This window comes from Doryrhamphus excisus, chromosome 23 (assembly GCF_030265055.1).
Source record: "Doryrhamphus excisus isolate RoL2022-K1 chromosome 23, RoL_Dexc_1.0, whole genome shotgun sequence".
Lineage (NCBI taxonomy): Eukaryota > Metazoa > Chordata > Actinopteri > Syngnathiformes > Syngnathidae > Doryrhamphus > Doryrhamphus excisus.
In genome coordinates this window covers 3,073,833-3,089,906 of record NC_080488.1, presented here as the reverse complement: position 1 = coordinate 3,089,906, position 16,074 = coordinate 3,073,833, and the positions used below count along the sequence as shown (strand labels likewise).

General features: G+C 40.8%; 1 protein-coding gene across 4 annotated transcripts in view; it reads right to left on the bottom strand.

The window, feature by feature from the left end:
- Positions 1-16,074, bottom strand: part of gfpt2 (glutamine-fructose-6-phosphate transaminase 2) — a 45,591-nt gene that overhangs the window by 25,242 nt on the left and 4,275 nt on the right. For 3 of the 4 annotated variants that reach the window (XM_058063237.1, XM_058063238.1, XM_058063239.1), the window contains 2 exons: positions 14,466-14,617; positions 14,136-14,305 (listed from right to left, as the gene is read on the bottom strand). In XM_058063237.1, the coding sequence (XP_057919220.1) occupies positions 14,136-14,305; positions 14,466-14,617 (322 nt within the window). Of the gene's footprint in view, positions 1-14,135; positions 14,306-14,465; positions 14,618-16,074 lie in introns of those variants that run through there. The other variant, XM_058063240.1, reaches the window with a different exon arrangement.

Genomic DNA, 16,074 nt, shown 5'->3' with positions numbered 1-16,074 from the left:
CATGATGCAAGCTTGAAAAGGAACCATGCACAATAACGTACACCCTGGTTAGCTTTTGTTTTGGTTTGCTTGGAAAATTGTACCACAAAATGTCCCTGTTAGCATCATGCTAGCATGATGCAAGCTTGAAAATGAACCATGCACAATAACGTACACCCTGGTTAGCTTTTGTTTTGGTTTGCTTGGAAAATTGTACCACAAAATGTCCCTGTTAGCATCATGCTAGCATGATGCAAGCTTGAAAATGAACCATGCACAATAACAAGCATATTGCTATGAATTGTAATACAGTGGAACCTTGGTTAACGTACACCCTGGTTAGCCTTTGTTTTGGTTTACTTGGAAAATTTTACCACAAAATGTCCCTGTTAGCATCATGCTAGCATGATGCAAGCTTGAAAATGAACCATGCACAATAACTTACACCCTGGTTAGCTTTTGTTTTGGTTTGCTTGGAAAATTGTACCACAAAATGTCCCTGTTAGCATCATGCTAGCATGATGCAAGCTTGAAAATGAACCGTGCACAATAACGTACACATTGGTTAGCTTTTGTTTTGGTTTGCTTGGAAAATTGTACCCAAAATGTCCCTGTTAGCATCATGCTAGCATGATGCAAGCTTGAAAATGAACCATGCACAATAACGTACACCCTGGTTAGCTTTTGTTTTGGTTTGCTTGGTAAATATTACCACAAAATGTCCCTGTTAGCATCATGCTAGCATGATGCAAGCTTGAAAATGAACCATGCACAATAACGTACACCCTGGTTAGCTTTTGTTTTGGTTTGCTTGGGAAATTGTACCACAAAATGTCCCTGTTAGCATCATGCTAGCATGATGCAAGCTTGAAAATGAACCATGCACAATAACGTACACATTGGTTAGCTTTTGTTTTGGTTTGCTTGGAAAATTGTACCCAAAATGTCCCTGTTAGCATCATGCTAGCATGATGCAAGCTTGAAAATGAACCATGCACAATAACAAGCATATTGCTATGAATTGTAATACAGTGGAACCTTGGTTAACGTACGCTCTGGTTAGCCTTTGTTTTGGTTTACTTGGAAAATTTTACCAGAAAATGTCTCTGTTAGCATCGAGTTAGCATGGAAACCCGAAGTGGAAGTCATTTTTTCTCATATCTGTCGCAACATCTGTACATAGCCAGCTGCCATTTGACACCCCTGCACAACCTGAAGCTCCGTGGTTCTCAGGATGGTCTGACTGTGACTGTGCCTTGCTTATGCAGCTCAACAATCCGATTGCGTTCAAAGAGAGAAAGCTTTCTTGCCTTTGCCATCAGGAGATTATGACTGTGAATCAAAATAAAATAAATAAATACACAAGTTTTCCAAGATTTTGGGATTTAAAGTTTCCGGTCTTGAACAACCTATTTCACTTTAACGCTTATTTGCAATAAACAATTTTTGTCTCACTCCCGGCGCGGTGGTTATGTGGTTATGGTCCTGCCACGTAACGTCCACTTAAGTGTCCACGTCTTTACTCGAGGAATGTTGGAGTGTCTGGACCAGTCACACGGCTCATCTTGCACTGCCCTTAACCACATCCGCCTTAATGAGATGAACGACAAGAGAGTCGTGTGAACAAAGCACCTCTTCGTTTTCATACTGCACAAATCCAACGTCACTGCTCTTTTTCTGTGCAAAATGTTCGCATGTTCTCATTATTGTCGCCGTAAGTCTGTATTAAATGTATTAGATCCACTCATAAACAGCATTTCAATGATGTTTCTGAGAACGTAATTGAGAACCAGGAGAGTCAGTCGCCAAAGAACTGCATTCCTCCCCAGGCTTAAAGGATTAATACAGCACAGTATAATGATGTTTGCACCATGACTTTCTTATCCACTATCCACGATAAGGATCAAATGTTCCTAGCAAGACTTCAATGAAATGAAAATGACCTTTACTTGACTCATTTTCACTCTTAATATGTCTAATGTCTGGCACTTGAATGCAACATGAATGGATCATCGGTTACAATGAAGACACAATGTGTACATACCAGCTTGTTATGTCAACCAGGACTGCACAGTAATACAACAAAGATAACTAGTAATGCAGGATGAACGAGTCAGTCGATGTAAATGTTCGAACAACACAACTCTACACTAAGTACACAGCAAATTTCTGTGCCCTGTGATTGGCTTGGCTGGCCACCAGTCCAGGGTGTAGCGAAGACAGCTGGGATAGGCTCCAGCACCCCCCACGACCCTCGTGACGATAAGTGGTAGAAAATGAATGAATGAATGAGTTCTCCTCCTATTTTGTGTGGAAGTGGTAACTTTTTGGCTTCTTATTTTGTCTTTCCCCACCCTCGGCCATCTCTGTGTGGAGTTTGCATGTTCTCCCCGTGCATGCGTGGGTTTTCTCCGGGTACTCCGGTTTCCTCCCACATTCCAAAAACAGGCTAGGTTAATTAGCGACTCCAAATTGTCCATAGGTATGAATGTGAGTGTGAATGGTTGTTTGTCTATATGTGCCCTGTGATTGGCTGGCCACCAGTTCAGGGTGTACCCCGCCTCTCGCCCGAAGACAGCTGGGGTAGGCTCCAGCACCCCCGCGACCCTTGTGAGGATAAGCGGTAGAAAATAAATGAATGAATGAATAAATGTAAATATTAGTCAATGACAACACAACTGAACACAAAATGCACAAGAAAGCATGCTAGCTATGCTAGCATTTTTATGATAAAGTAGGCGAATTGAAGAAATGACTCATGACAAAACAGGAAGTCGGCGTCTGTGTAGTGTCTCACCGCCTCATCGTGTTTTCAGTGAAGGCAAAGGTCACCTTAAATATTCATTTTTCCCTTTTATTGTTGTTCACGCGTTCCATCCCGTACGCTAACCAAGGTTCCACTGTATCTCAACTTGTTTAAGTTAACATCTCCAAACATATGACTAAGATACACTTGGATTATGGCCTCATATAAAATGACATAACCTAAGGGAATTGTAGGTGGCCCCCTCTGACGTCTGCAGCTGGGTGGGTTCTCTCTACGTCTCCCAGATATACGCAGCCACATCTGGGCCTGATTCACCGTGAGCTGGCCCGGAGGTGAACTCGCCAAAGCGACTGTAGGTTTTTTAGGCGGTAACGGGGTTGTCCGGCATGGGACCGAGACATGTCCTCAAGTAAACATCACTCATGAATGTCTAGTGGCTGCATGGGGATGGGGTTACAGTACCAGCGCTGTTAAGGGATAAGGGTCCGTCACAAATCAAATCAGCGGGCTGATGTTATGTAACAGGAGTTATACTTAATGCATTATATGCTGACAGAAATATGGTAATGGTAATGGTTTTATTTCACTTGAACATGCATCAGATTACAATTGAATGCATCACATAATCAGTTCACAGTTCCACATGTTCAAAAGGAGTAGGAAGAAGCAAAGCTTATTAAATCCTACCCCTCCATCCGGTACCTTTACAATCAGTAAATGTTACATTTGTTCACTTCCTGCTTTCCTAATATAGTTTAAGATTTTTTATTTTTATTTTTTTATTATTTTTTTCATTTTATTTTTGTCACATAATCAGTTCACAGTTCCACATGTCCCAAAAAAATTTTTTAATTTTAATTTTAATTTTAATTTTAATTTTAATTTTAATTTTAATTTTAATTTTAATTTTAATTTTAATTTTAATTTTAATTTTAATTTTAATTTTAATTTTAATTTTAATTTTAATTTTAATTTTTTATTAAAATTTTAAATAAAAATAGATCTTCCAGAATCTGCACCTATTCCAGCTTTATTGCCTCGGATTTGTGCTGTTAATTTGTTTAATTTTAATTTTAAATTTAAATTTAATTTTAATTTTTTTGTCACGTACCAAAGTACGAGGTGGTATGAGCATCCAATGCCATAATGGGTCCCATAGTAAGTGTCAATATAGTGATATATATAGCACATCATGACTGGTTCAAGACTCTTCATCCTTGTATTTAGCAAACATCAACTGCTTGTATTGTTTCTTGAATTGGCTCATCGTTGTGCAAATATGTCATATATGCCCAGGTTAAAGTACTCCTTTTAGAGTATATTATACTGTACAGTAAGAACTACAGTATATAGTGGTTCTGTTTGCAGATTAGGTTACACTGTAGACGTCTGTGTGCTACAGCCTGTCAGAGATAACATTTTTGCTATTTGTAGTGTTTTGGCTTTTAGTCAGTCATTAGACTGGCGTGTCTCTGCGGTGTTCATCTGGCATTTCCCTGCTCTTCCCCCACCGAGAGGGAAGTCAAGAAGTGTGGTCGAGCCCTCCTGCACAGGCCCCCAGCGCCTAACATTAAACAGATGTGGACGATGATGAGAAGACCCCACCCCCCTCCTCACCCCCCAACACCACCACCCACCACCACAAGATGTGACTGCTGAGCTGGATGTGCTCAACTCACTGGAGCCACATCCTGCTGATGCGCGTTTAGCGAACTGACAGGAAATACACAACAAAGTGTGTAAGGATGCCCGAAACTCACACAGTGGACAGCGTGTGGCTAGTTGGTTATTATGGCCGCCGCAAGATAATCTGATGTCATACTGTAGCAATTGTTTGTCCATTTTAAAGCATATATCCTATTGGAGAAAACCCACGCATGCACGGGGAGAACATGCAAACTCCACACAGAGATGGCCGAGGGTGGGGAAAGACAAAATAAGAAGCCAAAAAGTTACCACTTCCACACAAAATAGGGGGAGAACTCAATCATTCATTCATTTTTTAACGCTTAGCCTCACAAGGGTCGTGGGGGTGCTGGAGCCTATCCTAGCTGTCTTCGGGCGAGAGGCGGAGTACACCCTGGACTGGTGGCCAGCCAATCACAGGGCACATATAGACAAACAACCATTCACACTCACATTCATACCTATGGACAATTTTGAGTTGCTAATTAGCCTAGCATGTTTTTGGAATGTGGGATGAAAACGGAGAAAACCCACTCATGCATGAGGAGAACATGCAAACTCCATACAGAGATGGTTGAGGGTGGGAAAAGACAAAATTAGAAGCCAAAACGTTACCACTTCCACACAAAATAGGAGGAGAACTCATTCATTCATTCATTTTCTACCACTTATCCTCATGAGGGGGTGCTGGAGCCTATCCCAGCCGTCTTCGGGCGAGAGGCGGGATACACCCTGGACTGGTGGCCAGCCAATCACAGGGCACATATAGACAAACAACCATTCACACTCACATTCATACCTATGGACAATTTGGAGTCGCTAATTAACCTAGCATGTTTTTGGAATGTGGGATGAAAACGGAGAAAACCCACTCATGCACGAGGAGAACATGCAAACTCCATACAGAGATGGTTGAGGGTGGGAAAAGACAAAATTAGAAGCCAAAAAGTTACCACTTCCACACAAAATAGGAGGAGAACTCATTCATTCATTCATTTTCTACCACTTATCCTCATGAGGGGGTCCTGGAGCCTAACCCAGCCGTCTTCGGGCGAGAGGCGGGATACACCCTGGACTGGTGGCCAGCCAATCACAGGGCACATATAGACAAACAACCATTCACACTCACATTCATACCTATGGACAATTTGGAGTCGCTAATTAACCTAGCATGTTTTTGGAATGTGGGATGAAAACGGAGAAAACCCACTCATGCACGAGGAGAACATGCAAACTCCATACAGAGATGGTTGAGGGTGGGAAAAGACAAAATTAGAAGCCAAAAAGTTACCACTTCCACACAAAATAGGAGGAGAACTCATTCATTCATTCATTTTCTACCACTTATCCTCATGAGGGGGTCCTGGAGCCTAACCCAGCCGTCTTCGGGCGAGAGGCGGGATACACCCTGGACTGGTGGCCAGCCAATCACAGGGCACATATAGACAAACAACCATTCACACTCACATTCATACCTATGGACAATTTGGAGTCGTTAATTAACCTAGCATGTTTTTGGAATGTGGGAGGAAACTGTAGAAAACCCAGGCATGCACGGGGAGAACATGCAAACTCCACACAGAGATGGCCGAGCGTGGAATTGAACCCTGGTCTCCTAGCTGTGAGGTCTGCGTGCTAACCACTCGACCACCGTGCCGCCTATTTACATTTATTTGACAATTTAAAACACTTAAATGTGATAAATATACAAAATAGACCAGCATAGACCGCATATTTAAACGAAGTGTCTAAACCGTAGGTATTTTTTAGCATTTGAAAAAAACTAATCTTATAGGAAAAGTGTTTCTATACGAGTACGTGTGTCTTGACACTTTACCATAAAATCCTTTAAAGTGACACTTGAGAGGATTTCCTGCGCAAAGCCCTTCAACCACTCCCATAAGCTTTGGATGAAAGTCCACTAGTTGCTCTTAAAAGCTGACCTTTATACACATTTTAACTTCTTTTCTGGGGAAGTTATTTATGATAGTATGTTCGCTTACTGGGAATTTCATCACAGTGGCACGTCTAAAACTATGTCATATGGGTGTGAGAAATAATAATAATTTAAAAAAAAAAGCTTTATTGTTTTTGGGTTGCCAGGGAAAGTGCACTGACTTCATTATATTGAAGATGAGAGCATGTGTTTGTGTGTGTGGGTCACCCAGGCGGGGTGGTGCTTACTGCCACACATCTGGGAGTGAGCATAGAAAAGGGGGGGGGGGGCGTTTCGAGTCCACGTCATGTCGGGCCAAGAGAAGTAGAGAGAGCCATCTGTATTATGTCATGACTACCAGCATACTCCACCCTTTGCTACACTTCCCGTTTTTTTTTTCCCCCACCCACTCATGTTTGACTGCTTGGGTGTGTTTGGATTCAACTGACCGATGAAGATCACAAATGGCCGTCACAAAAGCTTTGCATTAAATTATATTACGGTTGTTTCTCTACTTCTTGTTCCACATTTGTCGGCATCATTTGATGCTCACCTTCACTCAGGTAACGCCAGCTGAAAACCAGACGTGGACGTCCAAGAGCCTGTAATTACATAAATATGTTCCCTTCAGCCATTACAAGAACATAAGTCAAAGTTCAAAAAATGATGGGCTCGGTGACTTTTCGGGAAGGTAACTAAGTATATAGTCGGGAGGTAAGAATTTTTCAAGCCGAATAAAGGGAATATTTTTCTTACCCGAATAGTGCATGCTTTTCACTTACTGGAGACGAAAGTGAAGTCAGCAAACACACACAAACAAGCAACGAGTGAAGGCCCGGCAAAGCAGCTGCAGGGGATTAGTTACTGGATGTGTCCAGTATGGCCGAATAAACAAGCAAAGCTATCAAATGTACTAAAGCATGGGTCTCAAACATGCGGCCCGCGGGCCAAATGTGGCTCGCAGGACACTACTTTGAGGCCCCCCGCCTTGATATGAAAGTTTAATGTTTACTGTTAATAGTTATCCTCCCTATCCGTGTGGAAGTGGTAAGTTTTTGGCTATTTAAGTTGAAAGGAAATAACTTGAAGGCTACCGTTTCGGTCGCTAGCTTTCGAGACCCTGCAGTTGCGCAATATGTTGTAAATCAGGGGTCTCGAACACACGGCCCGCGGGCCAAATGTGGCCCGCAGGACACTAGTTTGAGGCCCCTCGCCTTGATATGAAAGTTTAATGTTAAGGTTAAATAACTGTTAATAGTTATCCTCCCTATCCGTGTGGAAGTGGTAAGTTTTTGGCTATTTAAGTTGAAAGGAAATAACTTGAAGGCTACCGTTTAGGTCGTTAGCGCTCGAGTTTGCGAGTTAGCATGTGTCTCAAGACACCGCAGTTGCGCAATATGTTGTAAATCAGGGGTCTCAAACACACGGCCCGCGGGCCAAATGTGGCCCGCAGGACACTAGTTTGAGGCCCCCCGCCTTGATATGAAAGTTTAATGTTAGTGCGGCCTGTGCAAGTTTGATATGGATGTTGTATGGTATCATGTACCCAGAAAAAATTATTACGTTTGATTCATGTTCATGTTAAAGGTTAAATAACTGTTAATAGTTATCCTCCCTATCTGTGTGGAAGTGGTAAGTTTTAAGTTTAAAGGAAATAACTTGATTTGTATTACGTTTGTGGGCAGTTATTACATTTGCGGGTATAACAAGAATGTTGTATTTTAATGTATCTTTTACTCTGCTTACTTGCTTTTATTTAACTCCATTCTTCTGTAAAGTGTCTTTGAGTATTTTGAAAAGCTATACAAATAAAATGTATTATTATTATTATTATTACGCTCTATCAGACATGCTTGGAGGAAGTACATCAGAGCTCTGACCAACCCTGGCAAAAAAAATAAAAATAATCATGAATTGAATGATTGTGACCTATGAGCTTAGAAATGTTCTTCTGGAACTTGAGCATTGGGGAGTGCTGCTGCTTTAGGTAACAATACAACACACACCCTCACACACACACAATACCTGTTGAGATCTTTAACAAGGCAGTAAAACCATTAAGCTTGTGACTGAGGCTCCAGGAAAAAAAAAAAACTGGACTGTTGCTCCCTGCTGTGTCATGTCTCATGCTGTGGATGCTTGCTTTCATGTGGCAAGAGCAGGCTGGGGGGGGGGGGTGGACTTATACGTTTGCGTATAATGTTATGGTTGACACCATAGTTTAAATGAGGGCGGGGAGAACCAGGCAACACGGTGGACTTTGATACTATACCGATACGTCCTGGTTGGTGAAATTAATTTCCGGCCACCTGAGTTAACCTATAACTAATCCAAGCAAAGGCCACAATGTTCCTTATTTGTTTTTGTTTTTTTTACACAAATTAATGTATTTTAATGTATTTTGATTTGATGATATGCATCTTTTTGCATGCTGTGCCCCGCCTTACAGTAAACTACTTGCTAGTAACATGTTCACATATGGCGGAGGGCGGGTTTGAACTGCATTTTTGTGGGACATTTCCGTTGTTATTTCGGACCTGACCTGTCCAAACCTGCCATATTTTCTACACACCAGGTTTTGAGGAGCTCTGATGCCTTCACGGGACCCTTTAGATCCGCCATAGTGTTTCTCAAGAGTATATGTTATAACAACACGCATCCCGGAAGTACGCACATTATCAAATGCTAATGTCTGCCGCAGCTCTAGCATGTTTTTGGAGGTGCATATTTATATGTTATATTATATTTGGGCCTTCATTTCATTCATGAGCTATATATTAATGTGCAATAGCTATAGCTAGCTCTGTGTGTGCACGCACATCGTTGCGCTCTCAACCTCAGAGTTTAGCCTACACTTTTCCCTGGCAGAGCAAATCTATGTATATTTAGCATTTAGATATTTTTTCTTCTTTTCTATCCCCTCCTGCTCTGGCTCAAATTTTGCCTAACAACAAAACATCAAAAAATCCAAATAATACTCCATAAAAGAGAGAAGGTGTAGCCTACACTTTTCCCTGGCAGAGAAAATTTATTTATATTTAGCATTTAGAGCTTTTTTTTTTCTTTTCTATCCCCTCCTGCTCTGGCTCCAAATTTGCATAACAACAAAACATCAAATAAATAAATAAAAATACTACATAAAACAGGGAAGGTGGAGCCTACACTTTTCCCTGGCAGAGAAAAATTATTTATATTTAGCATTTAGATCATTTTCTTCTTTTCTATCCCCTCTTGCTCTGGCTCCAAATTGGCCTAACAACAAAACATCAAAAAATCCAAATAATACTCCATAAAAGAGGGAAGGTGTAGCCTACACTTTTGCCGGGCAGAGCAAATCTATGTATATTTAGCATTTAGATCTTTTTTCTTCTTTTCTATCCCCTCCTGCTCTGGCTCCAAATTTGCCTAACAACAAAACATCAAATAAATCCAAATAATACTCAATAAAACAGGGAAGGTGTGGCAGAGGAAATCTATTTATATTTAGCATTTAGATCAATAATACTATCTAGACAGAAAAAAGACTGTTTAAGTGTACATATGATAATACTTGGGCCTCATATTGAAGACCCTCAATGACCCAAGTTTGCTTCAGTTTGAGCAGACGTTCTCACAGTATATCATTGACAGGGCATTGAACACAAATATGAGCATCTGCTGCTACCTTGTGGTCAGAGACTGTAATTATGGACCCACTAAGCAAAGCGCAGAAGCCCATCCAATTATTACTTAATTATAAATTATTAATAAAACTAATTATGTTTTATTAGTAATGCAGGTCTCGATCGTGGGTCATGGGCCATTTATTTTTATTTATTTATTATTATTTTTTTAATTTTATTTGGGCAAATATATGAAACATTACAGTGTATTTCTTACATAAATGAAAATATAACTGTTTCCTCCCATCTCTGAAATTATTATCATTGTAATATTATTATTGTTATTATCATTATCATTATTATCATTCATTCATACCGCTTTTTCCTGGGGTGCTGGAGCCTATCCCAGCTGTCTTCGGGCGAGAGGCAGGGTACACCCTGGACTGGTCGCCAGCCAAGCACAGGGCACATATAGTCAAACAACCATTCACACTCACATTCATACCTATGGACAATTTGGAGTCGCTAATTAACCTAGCATGTTTTTGGAATGTGGGAGGAAACCGGAGTACCCGGAGAAAACCCACGCATGCACGGGGAGAACATGCAAACTCCACACAGAGATGGCCGAGGGTGGGGAAAGACAAAATAAGAAGCCAAAAAGTTACCACTTCCACACAAAATAGGAGGAGAACTCATTCATTCATTCATTTTCTACCGCTTATCCTCACGAGGGTCGCGGGGGTGCTGGAGCCTATCCCAGCTGTCTGGGCACACCCTGGACTGGTGGCCAGCCAATCACAGGGCACATATAGACAAACAACCATTCACACTCACATTCATATTATCACCATTATTATAATCATCATTAATATTACCATTTTCATCATTATAGTTCTAACAATTTTTTGATTTTTTTTTTAAATAATTTAATTTTTGAGACTTCATTGCTTCTTGTAGAGTGCTGTATAATTCCACTGTGCACTATAACTGCATCATATTGTGCACGACAGGCATGTGGCCATCGAGTTGAGGGAAGCAACGACCGAAGAGTACTTGGGAGTCGTCCGCCGTGATGCCTCTCAAGCGGAACAGTGCCTAGACATACTGGAACCACAGATCCGGCACGCTCTGCCAGAACTCTGCCTAACAACAGCAGGGTGTAGGAGTTGGGGCGACATGGTCGTCCGCAGTTTGAAGCAAGGTCGACTGAGTCAGAAGAAGAAACAGAGCAACTAATTTCTAGACTGCTCACAAAAGAACTACTGCCAAAATAGGATCTTTTTTTTTGTTGACGACAACAGTTTGGCGCCCACAACACCAAGGCCCCAGCCGGAATGATGTGCTATATATATCACTATATTAACTTAATATTATATAATATTATAAATATTATATAATATTACAAAATATTATATTAAAATAAAAATATTATAAAGTAAATACTTAAAAAAATAATTAAAAATAAAAAAAACATTTTTTAAATTAAATGATATTAGGAAAGCAGGAAGTGAACAAATGTAACAGTTACTGATTGTAAAAGTACCAGATGGAGGGGTAGGATTTAATAAGCTTTGCTTCTTCCTACTCCTTTTGGACATGTGGAACTGTGAACTGATTATGTGATGCATTCAAGTGTAATCTGATGCATGTTCAAATGAAATTAAACCATTACCATTACATTTTTACTTCGAAAAAAAAGCACCAGAGTTGAAAGAGGATGTTTTTTTCCCCACTTTTCCCACAAAAAAATATGCATATATTTCTTTAAATTTGGCCAAATACAACAAGTGATTTCATGACGAAAAGGGAGCTGTTTGTACATATATTTATTTACACGTGCAAGTGGGGGGGCAGTATCCCTTGTGCAATTACATAAAGTAACTGGTCAATATTTTCAAATGAAACTTTCAAGAACTTATGGATTGTCTCATGGATACAAAATTGAAAAAAAAAAATCACTGCAATGCTTTTGACTATCAGTATTGTGTATTGAGTATTGTGAGCCTATACAAAAATGAGACGTAATATTAACATTTACAACATGCACAATAAGAATAGTGAACCTAATGGCAATTAAAATGTTTGTTCGCTGTCTCGTCATGTAAAATAAAGCAGAATATTCAGAAAAAGAAAAAAAAATGCTTAGGCACAAAATCATACTACGTTGTACTCTTCATGCTAACAAAGAAAACCACAACTACAAGTCTGTGATTTCCTAAAAATACAACAAAAAAAAAAAAACAAGAAATGTTTGATGCCGCACTATAACAAGAACAGCTTCAATCTAATGCCATGAGTGACAGCAGAACCTGGACAGCACATGGATGCACTACTTTGAAGAACAGTAATAGACGTCCTACATTTTTAGCAATAATCTCAAGGGTTAACAAAATGTTTGGACCTATGAAATGGAAGAAGTGCATAACTCAAAATGGCAGTCCACTGGTAGAAGTAAGAGTGCATATTGAATACTATACGTGAGCTGAGACTAGAGGATGTTTTATCGAGGAGGACGAAGGAAGCAAGGGAAGCACGTGAAGATCGTGAAGTTGGCTGAGAATGAAAAGGACAAGCGATGGAATCGTGTGGTCAGAAGCTTGAAGGTGTTAAGACATTCATGTCCCGAGGTTTGAGTTTGTGTGGCCGTGGGGGCGCCGGCTCGGCATCAATGGCTGATATTTCAATCTTGGGGGGCATGAAACTTGCGGCGTCCCCCACTTTCAGGCTGTCGTGGGGACCGGTGCCTGAAACGGTGGAAGACTTGTGAAGGCCAAAGTAGGACTGTAGTGAAAAGCCTGCAGGAAAAAGAAGAACGGCAAAGTGTTAAAAGAAGAATTCTGACGATATGAATCCTCGTTTATCGCGGTTAATTAGTACCAGACCTGCCCACGACAAGCGAAATTCCTCAAAGTAGGATTCATTATTAACAAAAGGAATATTATCCTAGTTAGAGCAGAGAAAACATGGGATCACTGCAAGCTTGACTAGTTAGACTCCCAATTTATTTACTCTACACTTCAAGGGTATCAAACGGAATGGGAAGGGAATAAACTCACACAGAACACGGAATAATATCGGCGGTCGAGTGGTTAGCGCGCAGACCTCACAGCGAGGAGACCAGGGTTCAATTCCACCCTCGGCTCCAGCACCCCCCCGCGACCCTCGTGAGGATAAGCGTTAGAAAATGAATGAATGAATGAGTTATCCTCCTAATTTGTGTGGAAGTGGTAACTTTTTGGCTTCTTGTTTTGTCTTTCCCCTCCCTCGGCCATCTCTGTGTGGAGTTAGCATGTTTTCTCCCATATTCCAAAAACATGCTAGGTTAATTGGCGACTCCAAATTGTCCATAGGTATGAATGTGAGTGTGAATGGTTGTTTGTCTATATGTGCCCTGTGATTGGCTGGCCACCAGTCCAGGGTGTACCCCGCCTCTCGCCCGAAGACAGCTGGGATAGGCTCCAGCACCCCGTGCAACCCTCGTGAGGCTAAGCGTTACAAAATGAATGAATGAATGAGTTCTCCTCCTATTTTGTGTGGAAGTGGTAACTTTTTGGCTTCTTATTTTGTCTTTCCCCACCCTCGGCCATCTCTGTGTGGAGTTTGCATGTTCTCCCCGTGCATGCGTGGGTTTTCTCCGGGTACTCCGGTTTCCTCCCACATTCCAAAAACATGCTAGGTTAATTAGCGACTCCAAATTGTCCATAGGTATGAATGTGAGTGTGAATGGTTGTTTGTCTATATGTGCCCTGTGATTGGCTGGCCACCAGTCCAGGGTGTAACCCCGCCTCTCGCCCAAAGACAGCTGGGATAGGCTCCAGCACCCCCCGCGACCCTCGTGAGGAAAAGCGGTACAAAATGAATGAATGAATGTCGGACATGTGATATTACAGGCACTTAAAACATTCACTTACCTGGGTGCAGAACTTGTAAAAAGTCTTAATACAGACGGTGATCCGGATCCGCAAAAATGTTATCAGTTCTTCCACATCCAACAATTCATCCAAATTTCATGCAGAAATTAAACTTTTAAAGTTATTTTGAATACAAACACATACATGCATTTATGTATTTATGCTATTGAAGAAACTGCATGCTTGTGCCTTTTGCTATTCCAGGCCTATCTTAGTAGCCTAGTATTCACTGAGCTGTGAAAGTCCCTCACCTGTTCCGGTGTCAGACCCTGGGTGAGTGGGGGACTTCTGTACCACCGGGCGAGTTCCAAAAAAGCTCCACCTGTCCTCTCCTCCCTGGTTTCCTCCCATGTCTGATGTGTAGTTGGGACCGTTAGGCTCTAATGCGAGAAAGGGTGCAGGGCTCCGCTGGAACCAGCTCCTACAACCCGGCCAGAGACACAGCGTGAGCTGCGAACAAGGGGCTCATACGCCAGATGGCTCATAACGGCTGATGCACGGCGCCAATTTTAGACACGAATCATGTGAGCCATCAAGAGGACGCAATGTGAACAACTTGGACACGGATTTCTCCAGCCTACCTGCGACTCACAGCGGGTGATGCGAGGGGACTGACGCAGGGGGTGACAGATGGTGTGACAGAGGGGGTGACTGAGGGGGTGCCACTTGGGGTGGATTGTGCCGATGTTGTAAGCCTGTCGTCCTTGAAGTCCCCGATTGACATTCTCAGCTTCTGAAAAAATAAAACCACAATGCACACAAATTACTCAAAATTGTTTTTGTTTGTAGTATTTATTTAAACATGTTCATAAAATGATATTTCAGCAAATGATCAACTGTCTCATGTCTTCGTTGCTAAATCATAGCACTCAGCAGACGGTGAGATCAAGTCAGGCCCAACTACTCAGCTGCTGTCGAAATTAAAAGTAAACATAACAGCAAGTTAATGTTTCTGAAATTTGCAGTAAATATTTAAATACTGTTAAATAATGTTACGCTGTTGCTGTAGATGGTGTAGTCGTCCTTGGCCACTTCATGTTTTTTCTAAATCAATTAATAAATTTTGGCTAAATGAACAAAAATATATATTTTTTAGAAAAGGCATTCAGAAAATCATTTCAAGACTTAATATGTAGTATTCACATTGGTCACTAGGTGTCAGTAATGCTACATTGATGAGATAATAGTTACCTAAATCTGGAAATATGGAAATAAACACAGCAAGGAAATGCTATACTAAGTCTGTATTATGTCTTATTAATGTCTAATATGTCTTATTTCTGTTATTGTGTCTGCTATCTTGGCTAATAGGAGTGTAAAGGTGACTATGGGGTGTCTACTTCCCCCTGGCCATCAGACTTATTTGGCATTCAGTAGCCAAATAAGCCCATGTACCTGCCCCCATGCACACAAAAAAAACGTTAAACTATTATTTATTCAAAATTTAAATTATTTGTGCAAGTTACTGTTCACTCTGTACATTGTTGTTCATATTTGATGTCATCTATTTATTCACCACATTATTATTACTATTTATTATTATACGGGAGCCAGGCAACAACATGTCGTTGGCAATTTCACTGCTGTGTTATTGTGCAATGACAATAAAGAAAGTCTACTATCATTCATTTCTGGAGGACTATAATGCTTTGGTTTATATCTTCTAATTGTGAAAATAACTGCCAGTTTCATTCAAACTGCCTTTAATTTGTGTTTAGTTTACATTTATTTTTATAAGGGTTGCTATTTAATTTCAACAAGTCTATTTTTGCCATCAGTACATGTTTGTGACCACTTTCACATCATTCATTCACAGTAGAGGCAAATATGCATAGAATAATAGGTCAGTGATGTGTTGTTTTAACCTGCATATAAGCAAACAACTACTAACGCAATAGAATAATGGGTCAGCCATGTGTTGATGTTTTAACCTGCAGATAAGCCAACAACTACTAAAGTGCGTCAAAGTTCCTTCGGGCCAATCAGTTGTCCTGTGAAGTGGGCGGAATGTTGACATGGTTATGAGGCATGCTACGTTTTTTTTAACATAAACAGGAATGTTGACATGGTTATGAGGCATGCTACGTCTTTTAACATAGAAACTGAATGTAAACATCTCAATTAAACCCACTCAAATGGAACTGGGTGACTTCAATATGGTTGCTATTCCACAATAGCAAAAACAAAGCG